General features: G+C 40.1%; 1 protein-coding gene across 1 annotated transcript in view; it reads right to left on the bottom strand.

The window, feature by feature from the left end:
* Positions 1-2113: 2113 nt before the first annotated feature.
* The window catches only part of LOC134529314 (allatotropins-like), a 101707-nt gene continuing 90318 nt past the window's right edge, over positions 2114-13502 (bottom strand). The window contains exons 2-3 of the mRNA XM_063363251.1: positions 4004-4228; positions 2114-2373 (exon numbers count right to left, since the gene is read on the bottom strand). Of these exons, the coding sequence (XP_063219321.1) occupies positions 2241-2373; positions 4004-4221 (351 nt within the window). The 5' untranslated portion in view covers positions 4222-4228 and the 3' untranslated portion in view covers positions 2114-2240. The remainder of the gene's footprint in view (positions 2374-4003; positions 4229-13502) is intronic.

Genomic DNA, 13502 nt, shown 5'->3' with positions numbered 1-13502 from the left:
CGTCTCTAGAGACCACGCTTCCGACGTTATGTTAAAATTATATTTATTTGTCCATTAATTTACTCACTTTTCCTTCTATAGGTTTATTTTTAAAAATCATAAATATTTTTTTAGACAAATATAACATTTTTTTTTTAAAACAAATATTGGTTAACTTTCATCAGGTTTGTAGACAGGAAAAAACTAAAACGTATTTTTAAAACGGTAAACAAATTTTATCCTGAAATTAATTAGGCCTTAAATACTTTTTTTTATTTATGTTTGAATGGTAGTACTTGGAAGTTATCACTGCAACTAGGCAATACTGCAGATTTTTATGTAATGCCATTTTCATTGCGTAGGCTACATGGAATTAACGGTGCCATAAAATAACCTCATGTAAGTGCTCACCGCATTAATATTTTAAAAAAAAATATCTATTCATATCCAATTCTATGGTCGGCTCAGATTATAGAGCAACAAATCAACAAATGTTTGTTCATCGTAAGAGAATGATAAAAATGGATTATAATTTGTGATGTACAATTTTTAATATTTAGTTGATTGAGCTACATTATAAAGAAGTCTTATATATATATATATATATATATATATATATATATATATATGTGTGTGTGTGTGTGTGTGTGTGTGTGTTTGTAGAAGTAGTCTATGCCATCGGAAAAAAACACCATAGCATGTAAAAATCACAAAAAAAGTGTCTTATTTAGGCACTCCATTTGTTCTTTCACAAAACTATGGTAAGCCCCAATAACGAACAACGGCATAAAGTAAGTTGATTTTAGATATAATTTTCACAACAAAAGTTATAAAGCATATCTATCATTCAAATCAAGTTAATAACATGGTTTTATATATAATTTGAATACCGATTTATAACCAAATATAACTCAAAAAATAATGTAGCCCGAATATTATATTTATTTTATACAGTCAACTTAAAAATACAGCAAGAAAAACTTTGCCTGTGAAACATTACAGCGTTTGGCCAGCTTGGAGTTTAGGCGATAGTAAAAATTCATTTAAATATTTGAAAAAAAAAAGGAATAACCCTCTTACGCCTGCTTTGCCATCCCAAATAAACCTAAGTAAAAAATATTTCTGTAAAAACAATGTGAGGCAAACCAGAATCAAAACTTGTAAAATCTCGTTGAATAAATGTAGTATCAAAAGGAAAAGCTTACATTTAGAGTCACTGAAATAACATGTATTTTTCATATTTTTGAATTTACAGTTGGATTATTGTCTAGTTTTGCTGATTTTTTTACCATTTATGATTATTCATCTTTCATAGTTCCTCTTGCGAATATGCCAGCCACTTCCATTAAAGTAAATATAATTGAAGGGCGTTAAAATAACGTTTTCATTGTTTAGATAAAATAATATACATTAAAACACTTTCGATAATAAATAAGAACATGTTAGTTTATTAAAATACACTTATTTATCATACTTTTTCAACAAAAGTCTTTATAGTCAGGGTTGGAAGCAATACATCAACTGTCAAGATTAACACTTCTTAAAGCTTGTAACAGTATCGCTTTATATAGACCAAACTAAAGCAACATTATTGCTGATTAATCTCTTTTATCCATAAACTAGTTTCGATGTTTACATAAAGTTGGTGTAGGTAAATTATGACATAGGAAGGACTGCTTGCATTATAATCTGTGTAACTGAAATAACATTAGTTAAGATGAATAAATTGCAATATAATTTACGTAGGTATATAATATGTTTTAACAGACCAGAAAAACACAAGGAAACAAAACTTCATAATAAAAAATCACATTGTATGATATCCTTAACATTCCAATTAAAAAATAAACAAATGTAAAGAAAAATATTATATATATTTAAGTCTCGGAAAATTAATTTTTATAATGCAATTAATTAACTATATATATGAAATGAAATATAACAAAAAACTAAACCTGCACTGAATAGTTTTATGTACTTAGTTAAAATTGCAAAATATCATGTTAACAAGATAATTTATGATAAAAAAAGAGAATAAATAAATATCAATATAACACTTAATATACAATACTAGTGGATAAGATTCCCTTCATAATGTAACATGAAAAGTGGAAACAAAGCTAATCCAAGAGGGGTGGTCTTCAGCTGGAGAGGGATCAAATCACTCGCATGTCTGTAAAACAAAACGTTTAGTTTATTGCACTGTACCAAAAGTGGCCTGAGAGAGGGGGAAGGGGCTACAGGGGGGCCGCCGGCCTCGCTCAGTACACAGGTCGCAGCAATTCTTCAGCCGACAGCTCGCCGTCCTGATCCGCATCCACGAACTTGTGCACGATGATCCTGGCCAGCTCCGGGTTGGAGCGCAGCTCCTGCACGAACCAGTCCACAGGCAGGCTGCAACCCACACAACACGGTGTTACAGACTGCCGCACCAGCGCACATGATGTACTTTACCTCCTTTCTTACAGGCTGCAACCCACACAACACGGTGTTACAGACTGCCGCATCGGAGCAAACACATCACACGCCGGTAACACACCACTTTACCTATCTCGATCTTTAGATGTATACGCATTTCCTTCAACTGAAATTGAGCAATTGAAGTGCAGTGGTATTACACTGAACTCTCAGTTCAGACGACAAATCCTGTTCAAAATATCCTGATTTTAGTTTACAATGGTTTACCGAAATTTGTCCAGGAAAATGATAGGATGGTTTACGATAACCTAAGCGCTATTTCTCTTTGACTATTAAATGGTTGTGTTGTTGTGTGTACTTCATATTAGGTTCTCACGTTACATGCGACGTCAAAATATTATAAAGAAAAATCAAATCTAAATAATGTTATACTGAATCATATTCAATTGGTTTCTTTCTAAAACCTTTGAAGTTATTTATTATTCCTTATTACTGTTTATTTCTTTAAAGTGACATTGCTAAATAATTTAATCTATTTGTTATTTTTAAAACAATTTTAAATTTTGGTGTAATAAATCCAAGGTATTTTTTTAAATTTAATTAACATGAATAACATATACTGATCATAAAAAGGGAGGTTTAAATAACTAAATATCAACGATATCTCAGGATCGTGAAAAATATTTTATAATTTTTTAATAAGAAGAATTTCCATTTGCACAAAGTTTACTAAGTCTGAGCTCTGCTATGATCCAACCTCTCTAGAAATAGGCAGAGGTCTGTTGGACTCTTACCTGTCTAATGAGAGAAAACGGTATGCGAGATATTCACCTATCTAGATAGTTTCTCAGGTTTGTTGGTACTCTCATGTCTAGTAGAAGGCTAAAGTCAGCTAGGTACTGATCTGTCTTGGGAGAGGCTGTGGTCTGCTAGGTATTATATTTTACACTTTTACAGGGAAAAATGATGATGTCTGCAAGGAACACCGTCCGGGGAGAGGCTAAGTTCCACTAGGTACTCTCTTGTCAAAGGATAGGCTGATATCGACTAGGTACTCCATTTGCCGGAGGGGCTGAGGTCTGCAAATACTCATTTGCCAAGGAAGAGGATAAGGTCTGCTAAGTACTCTTCAATCCAGGGAGAGGATGAAATCTAGCTGCAGGTATTCACCTGTGAAGGGAGAACCTGATAATTGCTAGGTACTACCTGTTCAGGGAGAGACTGAGGCCTGCGAAATACTCACCTATCCTAGGAGAGGCTGGGGTTTGCTTGGTACCACTTTTCCAGAACTACTCGCAATGTTGTTAGGTACTCTTCAGTCCAATCAGATGCTGAGGAATTCTATTCTCCTTTCCAGTGAGAGGCTGAAATCTGCTAGGTATTCACCTGTGTAGGGAGAACTTGAGGTCGGCTAGATACTACCTGTCCAGGGAGAGACTGAGGCTTGCTAAGTACTCACCCTTCCTGGGAGAGGTTGAGGTTTTCTAGTTACTATTTTTCTAGTGATCGTCAGAGTGTTGTTAGGTACTCTCCTGTCCAGGAAGTAGCGGATGTGTGGAAGGTACTGTTCTGTCCAAGGAGAGGCGGAGGAATGCTAACTACTCACCTGTCCACGGAGAAGCGTTCTGGCTGGTCTGGGTCGGGCAGCTCGGAGCCGTCTCGCTTGCCGAAGCCCCGAGCAGTGGACAGCGCCGCGTTCTTGAAGCCGCGGATGGCTCGGGGCTTGCTCCTCTGGCTGGGGTAGGAGCGGGGGCCGGCCGCGACGAGGCTCAGCGCCGCCAGGAGCAGCGCGAGCATCAGCATCTGAGCGGTGTAGGAGCGCATCTCGGACCTGCGACACGCACAAGCTGGCGGTTACTCCAACAGCAGAGACCACCGCGGTACGAGTGCCGGTGAGCTCGGCCAGCAGCCTGCTAGCTCGTGTGACTGAAGGTGAGAACTAGACTATGTTTGTGATGTTCGCTGTGTTCGCGATGTGGCGGGAGTGGACCTGACCCTGCGGGGAAGGTGATTGTCTCTTGAGGTATCGGAGCTGTTGCCGGCTCTAGTATCCGAGACATGATCCAACAGGTTCACGGAACGGGTGCAAGGATGCGAATATATAGCCTCTCCGCACCAAGTGGCAATCCTTTGCCTCCACGTTTGCACCGCTGTTGGGGGCGAATTGTGGTGACTATGTTTGGATGGGTAGCCTCAACCTCTGGTCATAGCATCGCCTTAACTAAAGAGGACAATGCCGGGCGTAACCCTGCCGCAGTGCATCCTCAATTGCATGTAAGGGACCAGAAATGGTGAATTGGCTAAATCTGCGGGCAACAGCAGATGCGTTTGAAACTTTTCTGGGGGGTTCGACTGCCGAGCCCCAGTGTCTCGGCCCCAAATGGCCCCATAGTGAATGGATCAGGCCTATGAAAATGGATGGACCGAGAAAGGCGCCCCTGTGTTCCGGTGCACCAGGGCTTAAAAAAGAGCTATAAACTACTCGACTAGGTGTGATACATTCCCCTAGTCCAGTGGTCAGGGGAGGTACCGAAGTAACCCCGAGGCCCTTCAGCATACGCACGGTTGGTCTGTCATTTCTTTCTGCGATCGCCGCCGGATGAGTTCAGGCTCTTCCGGCCCTTAATCGGCTGTAAATCTGTCGGGCCGAGGTACGGCAGGTCGGAGGGTAGTATGAGGAGACGAGGAAATCCAGCGGAGTAACTCTGAAGAGTGATGGTCGGTTAGCCTGTTGGCGAACGGTCTGCCGAATCGACGCCAACTTGGTAGTAGTACGGGAAGAATCCACGAAAGATTGAATGTTGTCCCGCTGAGGTTTTCTCCAAGGCCCTAGATTCTATTAGGGACTCGTACTTGGTAGTAGTGCTCCGATCGCTTGGAGAAGGCTCCAAGGGTTCCCTAGCCTGATGTGGAGTCGACGTTGTGAGCGACGACACAGCTCCGGTAATAGCCTGGACAGCTGGCAGAGGTTGGATAGGCCTCCACCGGACCACGGGTTCACTGGGTGTTTTGAGGAGTCCCAGTGTGATGTGGGAAATCGGGTAAGGCGCCAGCAGTACTGATAAAGTCTTAGGACTCAGGACACAGCCAACTGTCTGGTCAGCTGAGTGTGGTACGGGGATGAGGCAGTGACTATGCTGGGTTGGTGGCCCCAGCCGCTGGTCATTGCCGAAGCTCTAATACCCTCCCGGTCAAACAAAAGGGAGCGATCCCTAACACTTCTGTTTTAAATAAGTTCTGGAATGTATATAAAACGAACTGGAATGCTACTCCCACCCTACCCTATTAGGGCGCATATGTGGGAGGGGAATGTGAGAATGCCCGTCGTAAGGTCGGAATAATCTGTGTTCGCTATGTATGCTGTGTTCGCTGCGCCAGGTGGCCAGACGGATCAATCTAGTTCGTGATGTCGGAGCGACGCGTGCAGTCAATGATTTATACGGTTATGATTTTTTGCTGGCTCTCACAATATGTAAAATAAAAATAAAAAGGTTTCATGAAGTAAATCAAAAAATAAAAGAATTGGAAGAATTTCACGATTTGATGAAGCAGTTGCATATGAGGACGAGGCCAATAAATACAACACAGTTTGATAGCATTCCTTTGAAATCAAATCCCAGACATTGTCCTGCATATTTTGCCTTCTATATTATTTATCGATCTATTCCAAAAACTTGTATATTTTAGTACTTATTCAATGAACATTTCCGTCGACATCACTATTTAGAGCACAACACTGAAAGAAATAAAACTTCATAATAGAAAGCAAACGCAGAAGTACTGTCCGATTTCGCGTGAAAACAGATGGTTTTATCTGCGCATGCGCGAAGTCAGCTACGTTTAGAAAAATATCCGAGAACCAAACACCCGGCGACGTCACCAGGATAGCCAACATAGCCTGGTGTGGCCAGTAAAACATGAGATGCAGCGTAACGAACATCACGGACATAGCAAGCATAGCGTTTTGTGTGGCCGAAGCTTTAAGAAAATATTTTGCCATAACCAGAGCCTGAAATCCTGAGTAAATAATAAATTTGGTGATCCTTTGATTAGTGACTTATGGATAGTTGCACCATTCGAGTTCAAGCGTGATCTGCTATAAGAATCTGGTTTTATCATGGTTGAACCACATTTTCCGTTTGCACCCTTGTGTTTTGAGCGCCAAGCGAATATCACTGGGAACTTTGAGTTGAACCGACTATGGGGATGATCTCGGATCGACACAGCGCGAGCAGACATACGGTCAAATATGAGTACAAACATAACTCCACATGTCCATTTTATGTTTCAACAATCCCTATTTCCCTACTAATATTATAAATGCGAAAGTGTGCTCGTCTGTTTGTCCTTCTTTCACGCAGAAACAGAGAAACGGATCGACATGATGTTTTGCATATAGATAGTTTATGGGCCGGAGAGTGACATAGACTACACATTATTATTAAATTCCATCCCTAAGGGAGTGAAAAAGGGGTAAATTCAGTTTTATAATAGAAAATCATAGGAGGTAGGTCATAGACACACAAACAGTGCGTTTGTGCAATTTCTCTATGTCTGCCACACGGTCATATAGTAAGGTCTGGCAACTTCCTATCCTTCTCCTTGTCGAAACCCATTCACATATTGAAGCTAGCGGCTGCCAGCAAAATAAAGGCGCTAATAAAAGTTTAGTTTAGTACTTCTACAACTGATTGTGTTGCCTTTAATCTGTAACGCGTTATCGTTTGGTGTGTCCGACACGTCTTGCCAAGGGGTTACCTGCCTTCCCACAAAATGGAGCTGGAGACTGGGGTCCTGGTTATGCTGATGTGCAGCCTTGACTGATTGTGCAATCAATGGGACTATAAAATAAAAAATTCCCGTATTTAGAGTGTATGTCCTACAGACTTGAAACTCAGTACATAGTGATGTTCCTTATATTATGATGTGGTTAGCTCGGGCAACGCCAGGTACTTCAGCTAGCATTCTATAAATTTAAATTGTAACATCGTGCTTCACGTATCCTTCCAACAGCAATATTCTTCTTTAAACATCTGAAATCATTCATGACGCTCATCCACATCTGCGCGAGGTCAGACTAATCTACCACAACTCTGACGAGCTTCTTACATACACGCAGCGCTGCATGCCTCCACGCTCTCTGGGTTTACTGCGATCTGCCAAGTGTTGTAAGAATGTTCTGGACGTCAGATGTAGTTGGCAACACTTCCAGTTTGCGCCGCTTTACCCACCCTGTGACGTCACTTAGCTGCAAGGGAGTGGAAAATGAAGTGGTGCCCTTCATTAAGCGTTAAATAAATCGTTTCTTTTACTATCTCTCAACCTTTCTCCAATTATCGCACATATTTCCCTAACGATCTTTCCACCTCTGGTGGGTTTCTTGTGCTTGACCGATCTAACTTCCTCGGGGTATGTCTATGTCGTCCATAAAATTGCAGCCATGGCACATGACAATCATTCTATCAGCCGCGATGTTTATTTTTTTTACAAATAAAAACCCCGAATGAAAGGCGAATAAACTAATGTTCTGGTTTGGTGCATATGGCTTGATATTTAATGTATATATATTATTACGAGTGATTTTACATTCAACGTTTAAACTTATACTCAACATATATGTACAAACAATTTTGAATGTGACATACACTTATGTCTGTATATGCATTAACCAAGCTGGTGTTTGTTTCAGTAATAGTATTGTGATGAATTTTTGAAGCAATGAAAACACTTTTATTTTAGAGTTGTAAAATATTTTACTCATGTCACAGTACTCTAACCAAGTTTTAATTATGTTTTGTAAAAATATATAGGGTTTTTCAAAGGAATCTTTTGTAAAAGTACAGATTTTTTTTTGTGTTCCAGTAGACTGAGGCAATTTTTTTCAAGTGAAACTTTCTTACAGCAGTAGGGTAAGTTGACATATGAGCTTTACGAAAAACTAAAATTGTGACTGTTAGGAGAGGAGCCCTCTATAAGGTGAGGAAGAGGAGAAGGTGTATCATGTAATACATGTAAAAATACACGTACGTAAGTGTCTAAGTAAGCTTATGGGTGAGATACGAAATAGCAAGTATGCGAGTGCGCAAATATGTTAGTGTGTAAGTATTCTAGTATTTGAATGAGCAGTTATGCGAAGTACCCAAGTATTCAAACATTTTCAAGGAAATTTCCGAATTGGCAAGTATGCAAATGAGCAAATATGTGAGTACAACTTAAACCCGTATTTAGTCACTTTCATAAATATTAGGGCACATACCAAACGTATTGAAGTGCCAAATGAAACTTTATGATAGTGAAACTACTCTGGAATATATTTTGTAAACAAAAATAGTTATAGTAAAAAAATAATCCCAGGTTTTAGAAAAGTAAGTAAATTGGCATTACAATGATTATAGTAAATATTCTCTCTCTTGTTTTCAAAGAGACTTAATAGCACAGCTCTTGTTGACCCAGTGACATAATTCAAATATCGTCGTTTTTTTTTAGTTTTTAATAACATTATAATGTAATAATATTATATAATAATGTCGAATCAGCTCATTAATGTTAAAAATTTGTTTGTAGGAAGTATTTACAACTTTATTTCAGTCCTTTAAACAAAAAATAATGTATGCAATAATATAATTCGTGTTATAATATGCGTTTTAATATGTATCAGGTAAAGATTTTTGTAGTTAAATAGAAGCATAACTTTTAATATGTGCGGAAACTTTATGGCATTTGATGTTTAGTGAATTTTAACAAGATGGGCAATATTTTAATAAAATTACGGGTCGAAAATCAGGTCCAAGACCGGGGTTTTCAGAGTCGTTTATAATAGATTAGAATTTCTGTGTGTTTCATGCTGCTCATTGATATATGCGTTTGATGGTGGTAAGCAACGTTTACGATTCAGGCAGCGAATACTAGTGACTGACGCAAAAAGTATATGTGTGATGCATCCAGAAATTTTGCTATTTGAAAAGCGAATATATTTTATTTACCACGCTTGGCAATACTTAAAAGAATTCTATGGTTGTTTTCATTCCCGAGTTTTGTATTTTAAGTTTATTTGCCACATGAACCACACGAGAACACGTGAATTAGCTCGTTACCGAGGTTAGTTACACATCACTGACGAGTACTGAATGTAGTTCTTTTTCTTCTGGGAAGCGTTATGTAGTGCAAGTCCTGGAAACAAATGTTGTTCAGATGGATATATGTGATAATGTGCACATTTTCTGTGACAAAGGACATTGGCTATTTTACAATGTCAGCAGGATTGGGAAAAACAAGTGAGATAATCACATGGATCTGTGGAAATGTTGTAGTGCGTCGTCACGAGCGCAGTCATGCAGCGTAACGGCGGTGGGGCGTGTGGGAGGGATGCAACGATCTGTCCCCTCAGCACACTGCCAGCTAGTTGCAAGGGCCACGCCCCTATGGGGCCGTGACCCCTCCCCCACTGTAGTGCGTGGTCACGCGTCCACACAAGTTTATAATTATGAGCTACTCTGTTGGGCAAGCGAGGGGGAAAGTTTTTCTTCATTAGCGGTAATTACTTGGTAAGGTGCAGCGGAGGGGGTGACACGCGACCTTGCTGTCGTCTGGCGTCATAGCTCAGCACTGCGAGCTTGTTCTCGCCCACAGTGCTTCGCGCGCTAGCCCTGGAAAAAGTATTATATGTATTTGGATAGTAAGTGACCCGCATAACTCGCCAGGCTAGGCCTAACCTCCTGTACACTTGAGTCTCTGATCGCGCACTCAGTTGTCGAACACGTGGGTCGGGCGCACCTCCGTCCCCACTTCATCGGCAGAACGAGAGACTCGCGTGTGCCCCGGTTGTTGATGTGTAACATCTTATGTAGCTCTCGGTATGCAGCATTTGGCGGGTGAAATTTCGTGAATGCGACGGAAGTCAAGCAACGGAAATGTGTCACAACCACGGTGCTGCCATTTGTGGCGAATGGCGCGAACCGAAGTTCACAAAGCCAAAAAATAAACTTTATAGTATTGTTATACGGAAACTACATGTCTCCGTGTGCATTGTTATCATGTGCCGTGCGCCTGGTCGCGCGGAGAACGCAACCCGCCCTGCAGAGAGCGAGTGACCGCAAGTCGCGGCGCCGGAAAACCTCGACAATGTTCGGAGCCGCCCGGCCATCCTCGTGTTGGGCGGGGAATTGGGTGTAAACTCCGCCCCGCTGTTCCGGTTCCACGAGCCTCGGAAAGCTTCTGGAAACTGATAGAAGCTTGCCCAAGACTTATAAATAGGGCCGCCATCGAACGAGCCCAAGAGAGACTAAGTGAGAGAGACACCCGGGAAGGAGGGGGTTACGCTGCTCGACTGAAGAAGACACTGTCAACGCCGCTACGCTGTCAAACCGCTTTTCGCCTTCACTTAAACTGAAAACGTAACCAGCTGGACTTGGAACATTTCGGTGAGTCCCTCAAGTGTGTATTAACGGGAAATACAGACAACACTTGGAGGTAGAGTGTGTTTTAGCAGTATTCAAGTTGAAGTAGTACAAGTAGTGTGGTACTTGTACTTTGTCTTGGAGAAACTATACGCTTTAATGTTGAGGGACCGAATAGTAAGGGACCAAAGTTAAGACGGCAGGCAGGCAAGCGTATGACGGAGGCGTAGCGCGACGAATATGACGTTAACCGGGCTTGTTCTTTGTTTAATTTACATCATTTAGAGATAAGGGCTGAGGCGGTGTTCGGATTTAGTCTTTTAGTCTGCCAATGCGAACTGTACTGCGAATAAGTGAGAGTTGCGGTGCATACGTTTTGGAGTAGCCACTGTTGTACATTGACAAGCGTGACGGAAGTGGAGACTCGTGCAGACTCACGAACACCGGGCAACTTTCTGTATTCGAGCTACTGCCAGCTTGGAAAATAACTGCGAGGGGTAACGCACTTTGCCAGTCAAGTATTTGGTGTCATCTTTGGGCCTCTCGTTGCAGCGTATAGGTGAAGGGGGAGTGGAATGACGAGTCGTACTGGACGGGCTGTAAGAAGAGGAGTGGATCTTGTTCCGTCAGCATGCCCCTGGTGCTTTACCCATCAGCATAGCTACAAGTTTCTGCTTGGGCGCTGTTCCTCCGATAGGCGAAACATCGCGGACGTTGCGGTGGGATGTGGGAGAGGCCACATGGACTGTACGAGGCCTCTGTCAGAGGGATACTGAGGCGAGTAAACACAACGACCCCGCCCTGCAGTAACCGGCGGAAAACACTGTTTCTTCCTTTCCTGGAACAAACCTTTTAAAATAAACTGCTTTCTTGTACCGCTGCTACATACTGGTGTTAACGTAATTTTTGAATTAGTTAGATGAGTAGTGAAAAGCTGAAAATTATTTTTTTTATGTTTCTCTTTGTATATAATACGTTGTTTATATTTGTAAATATTCTGCATAATAGCAATATGTTTTGGTATTAATATGTTGTGAGGAGAGCTTTAATATTTTCGAGTGTGATGCAGTGTTGGTGTGCTGTAAATATTTAGGAATTTACTGGTAACACGAATAACGTAATGTTTATACGAGGCTTTTGCTAAAGCATCATTTCTTGTTGAGTAATTTTAGTATTGATTTATTAATTATTTGACACATTCCAACCAACGGTCGGGAGACTTTGACAGTTGACATTACACATAAAAATTGATGTATTTAATTAGGTTAGAGTTCTACGAGAACTGGAGGGTAAATAATCTCCGTGCTGATGATAATGTAATTTAGAATCAAAATTAATGCTAAAATCTTTTATAGTGGAAGTTAAGGAAATATATATGTTGTCCAGTTTATAATCATATATAACTGGGTGATATTTTCTGGTAAAATATATTATTTTGTAATTCTTTTGTTGTGTGATAAATATTAAGTTTTCACCAATTATTAATTCCATAAATATCTGTTTGAATTAAAAAATTATCATTTGGAGTGGTAATTTTTGAATAAATTTTGAGATCATCAGTAAACAGTACATCAGTAAAGCGATAAAAAACCTGAGTGATGTCATTAATAAATATATTGAATAATAGGGATGACAACATACCTCCTTGAGGGACTGCAGAACTAGCTTTAAATAAATATGAGTTATAATTGTCAATGGATACAAAAAAAACCTATTTTATGATATATAGTGACTCAATTGACGTAATTATCACTTAATCCAAAATTAGTTGACATTTCAAGTAATATGGAATGATTAACAGTAATAAATTTACCTACGAAATTACTTTTCCTCGCTTAGGGTGGTGAGCTATTTTCAAAGTGATTAATGTGCTTTGTTCACTGTAGTATGCTCGGCTGACAAAAAGAAAAAAATGGACCTTTCAGTTGTGATTTCACTCAAGTTTCAGGCAATTGTTGAGTGATTGCAGCCTCAGTTGTCCCCTGTCAGCCCTGCACATATCCTTGTTCCATTTCAGCATAGTTACAGGCAACCAACCTCGGCTGCAACTGCCTAAACATGCATCCTGCTCTTCGTACAACAGAGCAGCAGGACGTAGCCAGGAGGCCCGTGGGTTCTGACCCCTCCCTTCCAGCATTTAAAAGAAAAACACTACAAACCAAATTCAGAAAAATTAAATTATAGCGAATTAGCTATGTGCTTAAGGTAACATAGAGATTATTTTGGGAGAATTATTGTAATCCTTACTGGGCTACAATAATGCAGTTCCTCCCCATTATAGCCCGACTTAACTCATACACAGAAGCGGCAGGAATAATGTTTCCAAGTAGTCTGTATTTTATACTGGTTTGCACACGTGTTACTGTAAGTAGCTCTGTCATACCGACTTGACACGTGTGTTTAATATGTTTAAGAACATTAATATATGTGTATTTATGACTTGTTTTAACGAAATAATTAAACTCATGACTATAAAGCGATGTATTAAAAACAACTAAATAAAAACTTATATATGAAAAATTAAGTTTTATTTTCTCAAGCAAAATCATAACTTCAAACTTTAGAGTTCCAAAAGTATTATGTACCCTGAGATTTAAGTGTAACCATAAACGTTTGGTAGATGAAATCCAGTAAAAAGAAACATGTTCTCTGAAAGGTCTCGTTTACTGAGTTAGCTATTAATAGAATTTTTTGCTGACTGTACCTCAG

This window comes from Bacillus rossius, chromosome 1 (assembly GCF_032445375.1).
Source record: "Bacillus rossius redtenbacheri isolate Brsri chromosome 1, Brsri_v3, whole genome shotgun sequence".
Classification (NCBI taxonomy): Eukaryota; Metazoa; Arthropoda; class Insecta; order Phasmatodea; family Bacillidae; genus Bacillus; species Bacillus rossius.
Note: the sequence above shows the minus strand (reverse complement) of the source record. Positions and strands in the feature narration are given on the sequence as shown.